The following is a 13,383-nucleotide window of genomic DNA, read 5'->3' as shown; positions in this document are numbered from 1 at the left end:
GTTGAGATGACTGTACTTTATTAATTGCAGAAATTAGTTAATCACTACAGCCATAGTAAAAAAATGAAATGCAACATTATGCATGTTCAATTCAGGCAGTATTATTTGCTACTGGCTACATAATAAGCTACATAAATTGCAGTTAATTTACAGTTGGATAACACAAGCATTTATAGAACATTGACTAAGCTGGGTGGCATTTGTCTTGATGAGTCCGCAAACGATCTCTACGATTGAAAGCTTTCCCGCAATCCATACATTGGTAGGGCTTCTCTCCCGTGTGAGTCTTCATGTGTCTGCTCAACTGATGGGAGGTGCCGAAGGACTTGTCACAGGTGAGACATGGATAAGGCTTCTCCCCGGTATGACTTCGTCGGTGTATGGTGAGATAATGGGCTTGAACAAAACCCTTCCCACAGTCCTTGCACTTGAATGGCCGCTCTCCAGTATGGTATCTCATGTGTATCCTCAGTTCAGATGCGGATTTGAAAACCCTTGTACACTCCTTATATGTGCAGGAATAAGGATTCTCCCCTGTGTGAATCAGCACGTGTCTTGCCAATGGGGCAGGGCTGTAGAATCCCTTACCACAGTAGGAACACGGGTAACGCACCCCTTTGTGGTAAACATTCTCATGCATTTTCATTTGACCTTTGTCCCTGAAAACTTTGTTACACTGGGAACAAGGGATGCGTTTCACCTGAGGAGTGTGAACACGATTCATGTGAGATTTCAGAATCCCCTTGGATTGGAAGGTCTTACCACACTCCCAGCAAAGGCATGGTTTCTCTCCCGTGTGATTTCTCTGGTGTGTCACAAGAGCAGTTTCAAAATGGAACTTCTTTGGACAGTGGGCGCACTTGTATGGGGGCTCCCCGCCAGTGTGAATCCTCTGGTGTCTGATGAGAGCTGCTAAATCAGCATAGCTTCTCTCACAGTAGGTGCAGCGGAACGGACCACTGAACTGATGGTCATCGACGTAGTGTCTAGAGAGGTACCTTATCACATTAAAGCTCTTCTCACACATGGTGCATTGAACCGGTTTGTGCTCTACCTTGTGTATTGCAAGTGTTTCTTGGTCTGGGAACATCCTTCGGCAATAGGCACAGCGGAGCGGGTTGTGGATGCGCTTGTGTGCCGTCAGTGTGGATTTTAGCCCGAATTCCTTACCACATTCATTACACTTATGGACTTTCTTTTCCCCTAATTCAACAGGTTCACCCTTCTTCACCTTGCAGAACAGTCTCATGTGCCTCCTCAACACAAAGTCAAACTTGTACTTCGACCCACAACGAGGGCAAGCATGTGGGCGCTCATCTGAGTGAGATAGAATGTGATATCGCAGGTATCCCAATATAAATTTATGGCAAATAGGACACCTTGCACAGCGTTTGGATGATCCCATAGGTGCGCTGGGTTCCGGGGAAGAAGATTCGGTTGCATTGGTGGAGGACGACTCACTGTCCTTAGGCGTTTCCTCAATAGGAAAGACACATCTTTCAATATGTTTCTGGAAGCTTCTCAAGGTCTTGTAAATCTTCTTACAGGTGGGACATCGATAGGGCCAGTCACCAGTGTGAGTCACCATGTGTTTCCTCAAGACTGCAGGACGCTGAACGACCTTACCACACACCTTGCATGTTCTACGCTCCAGGGACCTTTTGGCCCTTGCGGATGACCCCTCCACGGAATGCATGTAAGTGAAGGCAGAATTCTGTTTGCTCAGAGTGGCAGAGAGTTGTAGGATTTCTGCTTCACATGTCACGCTCTGCTGGTGTGTACTGCCCGATGGCCCTGGGTCTGTTTGCCCCGTAGCTGGAAGACCACTGCACTCTCCAAGCTCCCCTTGTTGACGACTCAGAAACAGACAAGCCTCTTCATGAGCCTTCACACTGTAATCGTGCTTGAAAGTCCTCTCACAGTTACTACATTGATGGATGCCTTTCTTCGGATGGGACTCCATGTGGATCTTCAGTTCGGAAGGGTTAGGGAAGACCTGTTCGCACACTCTGCACTTTTTGGGCTCGGTGTGGATAATCTGATGCCGCTTCATGCTCGAGCTTGTGGCTAAAGTCTTCCCACAAACAGGACATGTCTTGCAGACAATGCGTTTTTGTTTTTTTTCATTTTGGGCTACTTTTTGTCCTGGTGGACGCGGTAAAATTTTCTTCAACATCAGACCCTTGTATTGCATTACTGATATGGACGGCTCACTTTCCTCAGGCGTTTCCTCAATAGGAAAGACACATTTTTCAGTATGTTCCTGGAAGCTTCCCAAGGTCTTGTAAATCTTCTTACAGGTGGGACATTGATAGGGCCAGTCACCAGTGTGAGTCACCATGTGTTTCCTCAAGACTGCAGGACGCTGGACGACCTTACCACACACCTTGCATGTCCTACGCTCCAGGGACCTTTTGGCTCTTCCAACCTTTGGACTGGATTTGGGGGTCTGTGTTACGTTAGCGATAACAACCCCTTGTAGGTCCACCGAGGGCTTTTGTATCATGGAGGACATGATTACTTTAGACACGCCTATGCTTATCTTTTGTCCAGGTTTGACTGTGGTTCTGCATTTTTGATCATGGGTTTCCTCTTTCTTTTGGGGGTCCTTTTTGAGAAGTTTGAAAGGCTTCTCTATCCCATCTTCCCCTATAACCATCACTGTTTCATACTCCGGATCTCTCTCTCTCACTTGGTCAGCATCCTCTGCCGCCTCCTCACTAACAGAGGATCTTTTGGTTTTCTCACATTCCCCTGACCTGCTATCCATCCCCTCTTCTCTTTCTTTCACATCCATACTTTTTCCTTCTTTCTCCACCTCTGTTGCAATCACCACACGTTCCACGGGAGGAAGACAGAGAGCTGAGAGAATGCAGTCCCCATCGGTGGAAGATGGATGGTCTGTGAAAGAACGAAAAAGGGAACCAAAACTCAACCCAGTAATGCTCAATAGATGTAATTTGCCATTGGGTGTGTCAAAACGAACCCATCATATAAAGCATGAAAATTATGGGTTCTGTGAGATGCCTACCATGGTTGTCCAGCGGGCCAAGGTCTCTGTGGTACTGAAGTAGGGTTTTCAGCTGCTGAGGGTGAGACACGGACTCAACACATTCCTCCAGAACAGAGGGAACATCGCCGAGCAGCGAGGAAGCCTGACAGATGAGGGTACAGAGTTAGAAAGAACATAGGTAGAATTCCCACAAAGCCTAAGTGCCAAGCCCATGGTTCCTCTATATGATTTTAGTTTATTTCTTCTAGTACCTGTTGGAAGTTTGACATGGGAAGTAGCTTCTCAAGTCTCGAAAGAAATTGCCACATGAGATTCTGTATGGCTGCGTCATAACTGGGACCAAATTCTACAGGAAAAACATCCTAAAACAGAGTAATGAAATATGAGCTATGAAAACCTCTCAAAAGAAATTAATATTTAAATTGTTGAAATACACAGCAGTGATGTGGAAATGACCCATGGCTATTCCATACCCACATACTGACTGACCTGGAAGAAATGTTCTCTCTCATCAGGGTCTTTTAGAAGGGTTTGAACCAGCCCCAGGAAGTTGGATTCAGATAATCCTACCTCTGCATCAGTCGCCTGAAACACAGAATATAATCATGTTGCCTTCATTAGGACATCTAGATGATATCTTGTCATTTAGGCTGCATATGTTTTTGCCATAACATATCATTGTTAGTGATGCACCGATATGACATTTTTGGCTGAAACCGATATCCAATATTTTCCTTGACAAAAAAGATTCGATACCAATAACCAATATTTTAATTTTAGCGGCCTTTTAAGCATTCTAGTACAGTTAAATAGTTAACACACACACATGGACGCAGCGGTCTAAGGCACTGCATGCCAGTATAAGAGGCGTAACAACAGTCCCTGGTTCGAATCCAGGTTGTATCACATCCGGTCGTGATTGTGAGTCCCATAGTGCGGTGCACAATTGGCCCAGTGTCATCCGGGCAATCAGTGTAAATAAGAATTTCTTCTTAACTGACTTGCCTAGTTAAATAAAGGTTACACACACACCACACTGACCAAAACGTTATTTTGTTGGCATTTACGTATGTCCCCATTACCAGTAAAACATAATCAAAACATATTTCTTTCACTTACTTGCTGTTCTGTTTCGTTGTTCATTTGTTCAGTTGTTTCATTCTCAACCAGGATTTCTATGAATGCCGTTTGAGTCTTTGCGTGTCAAGAAAGATACACGTCAAATAAGCTTGTAAAAATTAATGAACGCATATCATATTCAGGTCCTGGTTGGTCACAACCAGGACATGAATATGCGTTCATTAATTTTTACACGTTGATTACACTATCCCTCGTATTTCATATGTCACAACGATCCATCGATAAGTATGCTATGATGCTGGTAAAGTTGTCTCACGCACAAAAAAACCTATCTAGCTCATGGATGCAAACAATGTTCTTCCCCAAAAACAAAGCAAAACAACAATCTGTTTCAGTAGCTACAGTTAGCTTGCTAACTATATAGGTGTCATCTAAAATAATTTATAAGACAGTTCTTATTTGATTAAAGGCTTTAATATTAAAAAGGCTTTAATAGATTTCGTCTTTGAGTTGTCTCTCTGAAAATGTTCTTACTCTTTCGACTTGTTGCCTGCTCGATCCACATAGCAGACATTGTGTGGGCTAGGTTAGGAATGCTGTGTTAAGCAACATTTTACGTGCCCATCTATTTTATTTTCCCTTTATTTAACTAGGCAAGTCAGTTAAGAACAAATTCTTATTTTCAATGACGTCCTAGGAACAGTGGGTTAACTGCCTGTTCAGGGGCAGAACGACAGATTTGTCAGCTCGGGGGTTTGAACTTGCAACCTACCGGTTACGAGTCCAACGCTCTAACCACTAGGCTACCCTGCCGCCCCATCTATGTGAAGCTAGCCACAATATGGATTAGCCACAATAGTGGACATTTCGGTTAGCCTTCAAAATAAAACTAGCATAATTCCACTATTTGTATTCATTTACATCACTGTCAATGACATACTTTTATTTTGAAGGCAAACCGCAAATTCCACTATTGTGCCTAATTCTTATTGTGGCTAGCTTCACAACACAGTCCGGTTGAGCCTCACTAGCCAGATGAAGCTAGCTGGCTGCTTATAACATTAGCTTTGGGCAACAGGGTTAATCAATAAAATGTATTTATAAAGCCCTTCTTACATCAGCTGATGAAGTAGCTGGCTAGCTATTTATTTTCATGAACTGAAGTTCAATTTCAATAGGCTAATACTTACTCACAAGGATTCCTAAAACTGCAGTTTATACTGGTCATTGTTTACAGGCTGGTTGTATTGATGCTAGCTAGGTACCAAGCTAAAGCTAACTACCCCAGAAGTTGCGGTCGAACAAATGATGCTTTATTACCCACGCGGTATTGTAAACACATCGTTTGTGGCTGGTGTTTGCTTGTTTGCAGACCGCTTTGTACAGCTTTGACAGTGCTACTGTATCTTTGTTGACACGCAAAGACCCAAACGTGTTCCATAGTATGCATGTCGTGAAGCGAATATCACTGAAGCTTATACTGCGTAACTCTGGTAGGGCAACATCTGAAAAATAGCGCACTTGGTAGTGTGTACTGGTGCTCAACCAGTCGGCTTAAGCCAACATGACCAACGACAGAGAACAGTTGATTGTCAAGGGCAATGAATTCCATTATCTTGGCTTTAATAGATTTCGTCTTTGAGTTGTCTCTCTGAAATGTTCTTACTCTTTCAAATGACTGCTCGACTTGTTGCCTGCTCGATCCACATAGCAGACATTGTGTGGGCTAGGTTAGGAATGCTGTGTTAAGCAAAATTTTACGTGCCGTTATTATGTCACGTACCTAAGTTATATAGGTATGCACGGTAGCTTTGACATCGGTTTTTAACATCGGCGTTAAACTAGACATCGGGTCAATACCGATGTTGGCATTTTTGGCTAATATCGTCCGATTCCAATATGCTCACCAATATATCGTGCATCCCTAATCAATGTCTTAACAAAAAATATGCCTATGACTGACTGATTTAAACAATAGCTGAGTATCTGCCCTAAGGAGCTCACCTGTGTCCCCCAGAGAGGTGTGAGGGTCTGTATCCTGTCTAGGTGTGGCTGAATGGTCTGGAGGTCTGTGATCGGCTTGGAGCGACACAACTCTAGGACCAGCTGAAACCAGAGCAAACATGTCAGGAGACTCATTTGAGACAAAGATGACTAAATATTATCATATGACATTGTTCCCCACATATTGATGAGCACTAGTTCTGTCTCTTCTTCTCACCCTTGCACGAAGACCCAGAATAAGTTGGGCCCTCTGTCTGAGGTTCAGAAGCTCTGGAACCATCTCTGTGACCATGGTAACAAATTCCTCCAGCATCCCATAATCCATCACGTGTCTCTGCTGGATTGTTTGCCAGATGGCTGCAGAGACCAGCCGCAGTGGTGGGACCATGAGGCGCAGAGAGGGGAGAGGAAGAGGGGGACCTGAAACACAGAAGTTGACTTAGTCGTTCACAAATCAATGTATGTACCTATTATTGCACATTACATCAAACTCTAGCAGGATGAACAAACTATAAAACACTAAAAGATGTGAGAACGATGAGCAACTATCAGGTCATGAATCAAATGTATTTTATAAAGGCCTTATTACATAAGCAGTTGTCACAAAGTGCTATACAGATACCCAGCCGACAACCCCAAACAGCAAGTAATGCAGTTGCAACTGACTGTGATAAATATGTTTTTTGTTTATGTTCTTCAACATTCGGTTTCAGGAAGTTAGCCACTTTGCTAGCTAGCTCGTCATGTAGCTGCTATACTGATTTCTTTATATCCACTGTCTAGCTACCTTTTTAGCTAAAAGTCCTGTTTTACCTTTCCCCCCATGGATGCGTCTTTCCATATTGAGTGTTCCTTGCCGTTACATCCGAAAACGGTAGGTGTGAAAATGATGTTAATAATAGCCACGCTTACTCGTAAGTTTGCACAATTTTTTTTTAGGTCGTTACGTTATCTTTTGTAACTCAATCAAAGATGGTGGCTCAATGGTCGTTAATGGTACCTATTTTACATCCGTGTGGAAGCTATATTGACATTGCAATGGTTCCGCACAAGCGCTAGAGCAAAACAAAAAAATAACTCGCTGCGCAGAACTTTTGAGCAGTGCGATCAATTCCATACGGAATAATTTTAGAGCGGGACTGCCGACAAGCGCTTCCGTTAATAGCGCAATGACAAAGATGTTATATTATATTGACAAGATAGTTGAGCAACCACTCAACAATGGAAATATTCCGATTCGTAACAACCTAACCTTTACGAAACTAATATTCGATCAAATAAGACGCACGTAGCAAATTAAATGTTATTGTTGACCAAATTCAATACTCTGATTGACCTCCATACATAAAATCCTCACTTCGTGGTTCTATTTTCGTGGACAGATTTTTGGGCGGAGTAAACGCTCTCGCTTCGCCTCTTCCTCTCCGTCAATGAGCGCTTCCCGAGGCAAATCTTTGGCGCCTCACGTTCACGAACTTTAAGACCGGAAATTAATTTGATTAACCATAAAGCAACACCACAGTTTTTGAGTATAGATGTGACTGGAGCGAATACCACACGATGAGCGGACACATTTCAGGAAAAAATGGTAAAATGCAGTAGAATTTGTGATCCAAACTAGTAACGCTACAGAGAAGCTAGCTATCTAACTTAGCTAACGTTAGCCAGTGAAGTTCACGTCCTTTTCTCTTTTACCCGATTATTTAACGCTAGCCAGTGAAGTTCGTCATTTTCTCTTTGCTAAACCTGCGAACTGCCCGGGTCGAATTGCATTTATTTTAGCCATATGTAGCTTTACCAAAGAACTCAAGCTAGCTAGTCATGTATTAGCTTAGCCACCACCATCAATTTTTACATTGTTCATCGCAGCGTAGAACGACTGCCCCTTCTCATTAATGCCACGAAGTTCAAGGCCAACCTCGGTAATGCAGGCTGTTGTTTCCAGAAAGAAGGGGACTGATTTAACACCCCGTGCCTAAATGTTTTACTACATTCTGGAGTAAATGGAGATTCTAGAAGTAGCCTGCTTTTTGGGGATTTAAAGGTATACTTCGGTTTCTTGCTAATTAAGCTTTTTGTCTACTTGCTGCCTACAGCCCACATGTCTATGCAAAAGGTGAATTGTTTAATATTTTGTTTATTAGAAACACAATCATGTATTATATCCTGCCTTGGTAGAGACTCGGAGATTAAATAGGTTACTATGTTGCGCTCCTATTTCACAGCAATACTGTAGCCTACCCATATTGTCATAGACTACCGGTCTATTTACGTTTGAGCATGGTAATTGAGTTGGCAATTGAATGAGCAACGAATAAATAGCCTAATATTTATTGTGGAGTGGGAATACTCAATTCTTGTCAGAAAAAGAGAGCAATGCCCTGCAATATGATTATGATTTAGGCCTACAAAATAAAAGTAAAATAAATGGCTCCTGAGTGGCGCAGCTGTCTAAGGCACTGCATCTCAGTGCAAGAGGTGTCACTACAGTCCCTGGTAAAAATCCAGGCTGTATCACATCCGGGCAAAAAAAAGGTGGTGGTTAGTGCCCCCATATCTAATTGATAAGCTGTTGTCAAAGCTGAAATTAGTATGACATCCGGGCATTATAAAGTATACTACATTTTGGAAATGTTAAACTTTGTTCTACTGTTTAGGATGCTTCCTAGAGTAGCTCAAAAAGATCATGCAATGTTTCCAAAAACTGCTCCATGAAGCAAGATGGTGAAGAGCTAAAACGACACTACTTGATCTTGAAATGTGCAACTGAGACTTCACATAGGAAACAATGGGGTGGCGTCATCTGAACGGAATCAGTTGTAACAAAACTGGCATTGCTGTCCTCGTCAACCAAATTCTCTGTTTTCAGGTCCCCCTCTTCCTCTCCCCTCTCTGCGCCTCATGGTTCCACCTCTGCGGCTGGTCTCAGCAGCCATCTGGCAAACGGTCCAGCAGAGACAAGTGATGGATTATGGGATGCTGGAGGAGTTTGTTACCATGGTCACAGAGATGGTTCCAGAGCTTCTGAATCACAGTCAGAGGGCCCAACTTATTCTGGGTCTTCGAGCACGGGTGAGAAAGGGGGGGGGGGGGGGGGTGTAGTGTTAATCAAACCATTGGAAAGATGAGATGATCGTATTTAGTATTATTGTACCCACTATGTCTCCTGACTGGTTTGCTCTGGTTTCAGCTGGTCCTGGAGTTGTGTTCCTCCAAGCCGATCACAGACCTCCAGACCATTCAGCCACATCTGGACAGGATACAGACCCTCACACCTCTCTGGGGGACACAGGTGAGCTCTTTAGGGCAGAGACTTAGCTAATTTCTAAACCAGTCAGTCTTAGAGATTTCTGATAAGACATTGATGCATTTTGGCAAAAACATATGCAGCCTAAATGACAAGATATCATCTAGATGTCCTAATGAAGGCAACATGATTATATTCTGTGTTTCAGGCGACTGATGCAGAGGTAGGATTATCTGAATCCAACTTCCTGGGGCTGGTTCAAACCCTTCTAAAAGACCCTGATGAGAGAGAACATTTCTTCCAGGTCAGTCAGTATGTGGGTATGGAATAGCCATGGGTCATTTCCTCATGACTGCTGTGTATTTCAACAATTTAAATAATCTCTTCTGAGAGGTTTTCATAGCTCATATTTCTTTACACTGTTTTAGGATGTTTTTCCTGTAGAATTTGGTCCCAGTTATGACGAAGCTATCCAGAAACTCGTATGGCAATTTCTTTCGAGGCTTGAGAAGCTACTTCCCGTATCAAGTTTCCAACAGGTACTAGTAGAAATGAACTAAGATCATAGAGGAACCATGGACTTGACATTTAGGCACTGTGGGAATTCTACCTATATTCCTTCTAACTCTGTATTTGTCATTGTCAGGCTTCCTCGCTGCTCAGCAATGTTCCCTCTGTTCTGGAGGAATGTGTCGAGTCTGTGTCTCACCCTCAAGAGTTGAAAACCCTGCTTCAGTACCACAGAGACCTCAGCCTGCTAGACAACAATGGTAGGCATCTTTCAGGACTCATGTAGATGTTAGATATTTTTTCAGTTGGGGACATTAACATTTATTCTTTATTTAACCATACTATCCTTTTCTAGATACTCTGTCTTCTACCGACGGGGACTGCATTCTCTCAGCTCTCTGTCTCCCTCCTGTAGAAAGGGTGGTGATTGCAACAGAACAGACAGAGTCAGAAACACCAGTATCATCCTTGAATGTCTTCATGGATACATTCACCAAAGAGTTGGAGGTGGACTCTGCAACACTGACAGAGTACACAGAGATGGAACCGGGGACAAGTATGGATGTAGTAGAAAGAGAGGAGAGCGTGGAATGTGAGAGAAAGGAAAATGAGGAGGATGATAATGCAGAGTTTGCTGACCCAGAGACTGAAGCGGTGGAACCAGTGTATGAAACTGTGACAGTTTTAGGGGAAGATGGGACGATGGAGCCTTTAGTCAAGAATAAGCTCAAAAGGCACAAAAGAGAGAGAAGTGATGCCAGTGGCATGCCTCATGGAAAGAAACACAGAGAACCTAGCCCTGCACAAATGAAAAGCATAGACCTGTCTGATAGGATCATAACGTCCATGCTTCACAAGCCCTCAGTGGAGATACAAAGGATTAATACCACTAACCTAACATTGCCCTTAAGACCAGTGAGAAAAAACAGGGGGTGTAAGATGAAGAACTTGCTAGCAGGAGAACGGAAACAAACCAAAACTGAATTTTCAGAAGAGAAACGCAGTGTCTGCAAAAGAGTTAAAACACCCCAAAACCCCAATACATGCACAGTGTGTGGCCGTGTCTTATCCCGCTTTTCAGACATGAAAAAGCACATGCAAACCCATAACAACGGTCGCACCTATCAATGTCGCAATTGTCAGAAGACTTTCAAGCACTTGTACAATTTGCAAACTCACAGAAAGTCATGTCTGTTTGGAACTGGGCAAAAAGAGGAGGTTTGTTCTGGAGAGGGCAGTAGTGCTCTGTTTACTACGTGTGAGACAGAATTTGCACAATCCTCCATAGACCGTAGAACGTGCAAAGTGTGCGGCAAGATTGTGCATCGCATTGGATACTTAAGTACCCACATGAAGATTCACTCAGAGAATCGCCACTATTCTCTCGGAGAAGCGGAAACAGTCCAGAAACCGTCACCTGAAGGAGGGGACACAGAGCCGTCCAGTGGTCTTCCTCTTGAGGCAACACCTGAGGACAGTGACTCGTCCTTCACCAGCAGTACACACCAGGACCCGTCTTACGACCCAAAACCCAGCCAGACCAAAAGACCCAAGTGTTGCAGCACAACAAAGAAGCCTGACCGAAAAACTTTCCAAAAACATATTTGCCGTATTTGTGGTAAAAGCGTGACTGCTGGCGCCTTTGAGTATCACATGAGAACTCACTCAGGCGAGCGCCCTTTCTCCTGCCCTCATCCTCAGTGTGGGATGAAGTTCATACACAGCGGAGGTTTGAGGGCCCATCTCAGACGTTATTGCAAGGTTCAGACAGTTGACGCTGCTGAGCTTGACAGCTTCGACATACGTTTTGAATGTGACAAATGTGAAAAGACATTCACTATCCAATCAAAACTAAGGAAACACAAACTTATCCACGGCCCGCTCTACTGCGCAGGATGCAGAAAGGTATTGCCTGACTTACAAACTTTAACCAGACACAAGCTCTGGCACCGGCCTGTTCAGTGCAGCATGTGTGAGGAGAGCTTCATGCTCACAAACCTCAGAACGCACTATCTGGATGTCCATAAGTTCAGCGGGCCGTTCGTCTGCACCCACTGTCCAAAAAGCTACAAGAAGTTCCATTCCCTCATCAAACACGAGATGGTTCATACTGGGAACCTCCCCTTACAGTGCTCCCAGTGTCCAAAAAGGTTCATCTACAATTATGACCTAGTCGAACACGAAAAAAGGCACTCTGACGACAGGCCTTGTCTCTGCTGGGAGTGTGGCAAGGCCTTTTATACCAACATTGACCTGAAACAACACATGCAGAATAGTCATGGTGAAAAATCCACAGAGTATCGCTTCCCGTGCCGCCATTGTGGGAAACCGTTCAGGCTTAGTAATTCCCGTGCGAACCACGAGAAGACTCAGCACGGTGGGGTGCGTTACCCGTGTACGTACTGTGGTAAGCAGTTTGTTTGTGCAGATTCGTTGAAAAGGCATGATCTGATTCACACGGGGGAGAGGCCTTTTAAATGCAATCATAAGAATTGTGATAAGGCTTTCAGGTCGAGAGCTGAACTGAAGATACACATGAGATACCACACTGGAGAACGGCCGTTCAAGTGCAACGTCTGTGGAAAGGGCTTTGTTCAAGCCAATTTTCTCACTACGCACTACAGGACTCATACAGGGGAAAAGCCGTATTCATGTTCCCTCTGTGACAAACGCTTTAACTACCATGACTCCCTGAAGAGACACATGTCTACACACTCAAACGAGAAGCCTTATAAGTGCCTGGATTGTGGAAAAGCTTTCGAACGTAAAACGTTGTTGAATGTACATCAACGATCATGTACATCATAGTATTGAAATTTACTTTTTTTTTTTTGCATAATATAACAAGATGTGTACAGAGTTGATAAGATTGTGGCCTGACAAACAAAAAACTGGGAAATTATTTAACACGGTCAATCTGTAAATTTTCTTTTTCATATTACTGCAGTTATACTTTTCTTCCATAAGTGAAATTTTAATAAAAGTATAATATCATCATCATCATTGGAGTTGTATGGTTTTGTGTATGTGTAGCCACACACTAGGAGCTCAGATGCAAAAATGTAATGTCTATTTTAATATATGAGAATTAACCAATGATATCAGGCCACACCCGGCCATGATTACAGACAACTGTGTGTGTCTTTTGAGACTATAAACGAGTCACCCCGCAGTATTTGTCATACCCTGATGAAGACAGCTTGTCTGTCAACGTTGGACATTCCATTTTTGCGTCTGAGCTAGAGTGAGTGGCTCCTTTATTTTTCATGTGTTCCACTCCGATAGCCAGCACCTCACCTAAATAGGTGTTTCTTTCGCCTCTAGATTTGTGTATGTGTAAATATGGTCCTTTAGTCACTCTCTTTGCCTCAACCTGGGCTACATTGCGCACAGTCTGGTCTATAAAAAAGAATTTAGTATGCAAGTATTTTTACATTGTCTTGTGCTTAGAACGCAAAACTATTTAAAAGTACTTGGAGAGTTTATTTTAACTATGAAAACACCATGACACAGAATTAGCTCATTGAAC

The 13,383-nt window shown here is 43.3% G+C and overlaps 2 protein-coding genes across 3 annotated transcripts; one reads left to right on the top strand and one right to left on the bottom strand.

Moving 5' to 3' along the window:
* Position 1: 1 nt before the first annotated feature.
* Positions 2-7,529, bottom strand: LOC139381549 (zinc finger protein 11-like). The gene is made up of 7 exons (XM_071125182.1): positions 6,911-7,529; positions 6,315-6,517; positions 6,098-6,199; positions 3,503-3,598; positions 3,265-3,375; positions 3,032-3,155; positions 2-2,901 (listed from the first exon to the last, which is right to left on the bottom strand). The coding sequence occupies exons 1-7, from the start codon at positions 6,936-6,938 to the stop codon at positions 185-187; spliced, it is 3,381 nt and encodes a 1,126-aa protein (XP_070981283.1). The 5' UTR covers positions 6,939-7,529; the 3' UTR covers positions 2-184.
* On the top strand, positions 7,511-12,855 carry LOC139381550 (zinc finger protein 709-like). 2 transcript variants are annotated; one of them, XM_071125183.1, is made up of 7 exons: positions 7,511-7,685; positions 8,967-9,169; positions 9,288-9,389; positions 9,553-9,648; positions 9,773-9,883; positions 9,991-10,114; positions 10,210-12,855. In XM_071125183.1, the coding sequence occupies exons 1-7, from the start codon at positions 7,658-7,660 to the stop codon at positions 12,660-12,662; spliced, it is 3,117 nt and encodes a 1,038-aa protein (XP_070981284.1). In that variant the 5' UTR covers positions 7,511-7,657; the 3' UTR covers positions 12,663-12,855. The 2 variants fall into 2 exon arrangements, with proteins under 2 accessions (XP_070981284.1, XP_070981285.1); XM_071125184.1 differs by lacking the exon at positions 7,511-7,685 and adding an exon at positions 8,003-8,213 and having other exon boundaries at positions 10,210-12,854.
* The last annotated feature ends 528 nt before the right edge of the window (positions 12,856-13,383 follow it).

The sequence above is a fragment of the Oncorhynchus clarkii genome, chromosome 23, assembly GCF_045791955.1.
Source record: "Oncorhynchus clarkii lewisi isolate Uvic-CL-2024 chromosome 23, UVic_Ocla_1.0, whole genome shotgun sequence".
NCBI lineage: Eukaryota > Metazoa > Chordata > Actinopteri > Salmoniformes > Salmonidae > Oncorhynchus > Oncorhynchus clarkii.
This window is presented reverse-complemented; position numbering and strand designations above follow the sequence as displayed.

What these genes read in the sequence shown, in the direction of transcription:
- LOC139381550 (XM_071125183.1), top strand. Translation starts at nt 7,658, where the DNA reads ATGAGCGGACACATTTCAGGAAAAAATG. An exon ending in TTCTGGGTCTTCGAGCACGG is followed by an intron (nt 9,170 to 9,287) that starts GTGAGAAAGGGG and finishes CTCTGGTTTCAG; the next exon opens with CTGGTCCTGGAGTTGTGTTC. An exon ending in AGAGAGAACATTTCTTCCAG is followed by an intron (nt 9,649 to 9,772) that starts GTCAGTCAGTAT and finishes ACACTGTTTTAG; the next exon opens with GATGTTTTTCCTGTAGAATT.
- LOC139381549 (XM_071125182.1), bottom strand. Translation starts at nt 6,938, where the DNA reads ATGGAAAGACGCATCCATGGGGGGAAAG. An exon ending in TTCTGGGTCTTCGTGCAAGG is followed by an intron (nt 6,200 to 6,314) that starts GTGAGAAGAAGA and finishes CTCTGGTTTCAG; the next exon opens with CTGGTCCTAGAGTTGTGTCG. An exon ending in TGGCCCGCTGGACAACCATG is followed by an intron (nt 2,902 to 3,031) that starts GTAGGCATCTCA and finishes GTTCTTTCACAG; the next exon opens with ACCATCCATCTTCCACCGAT.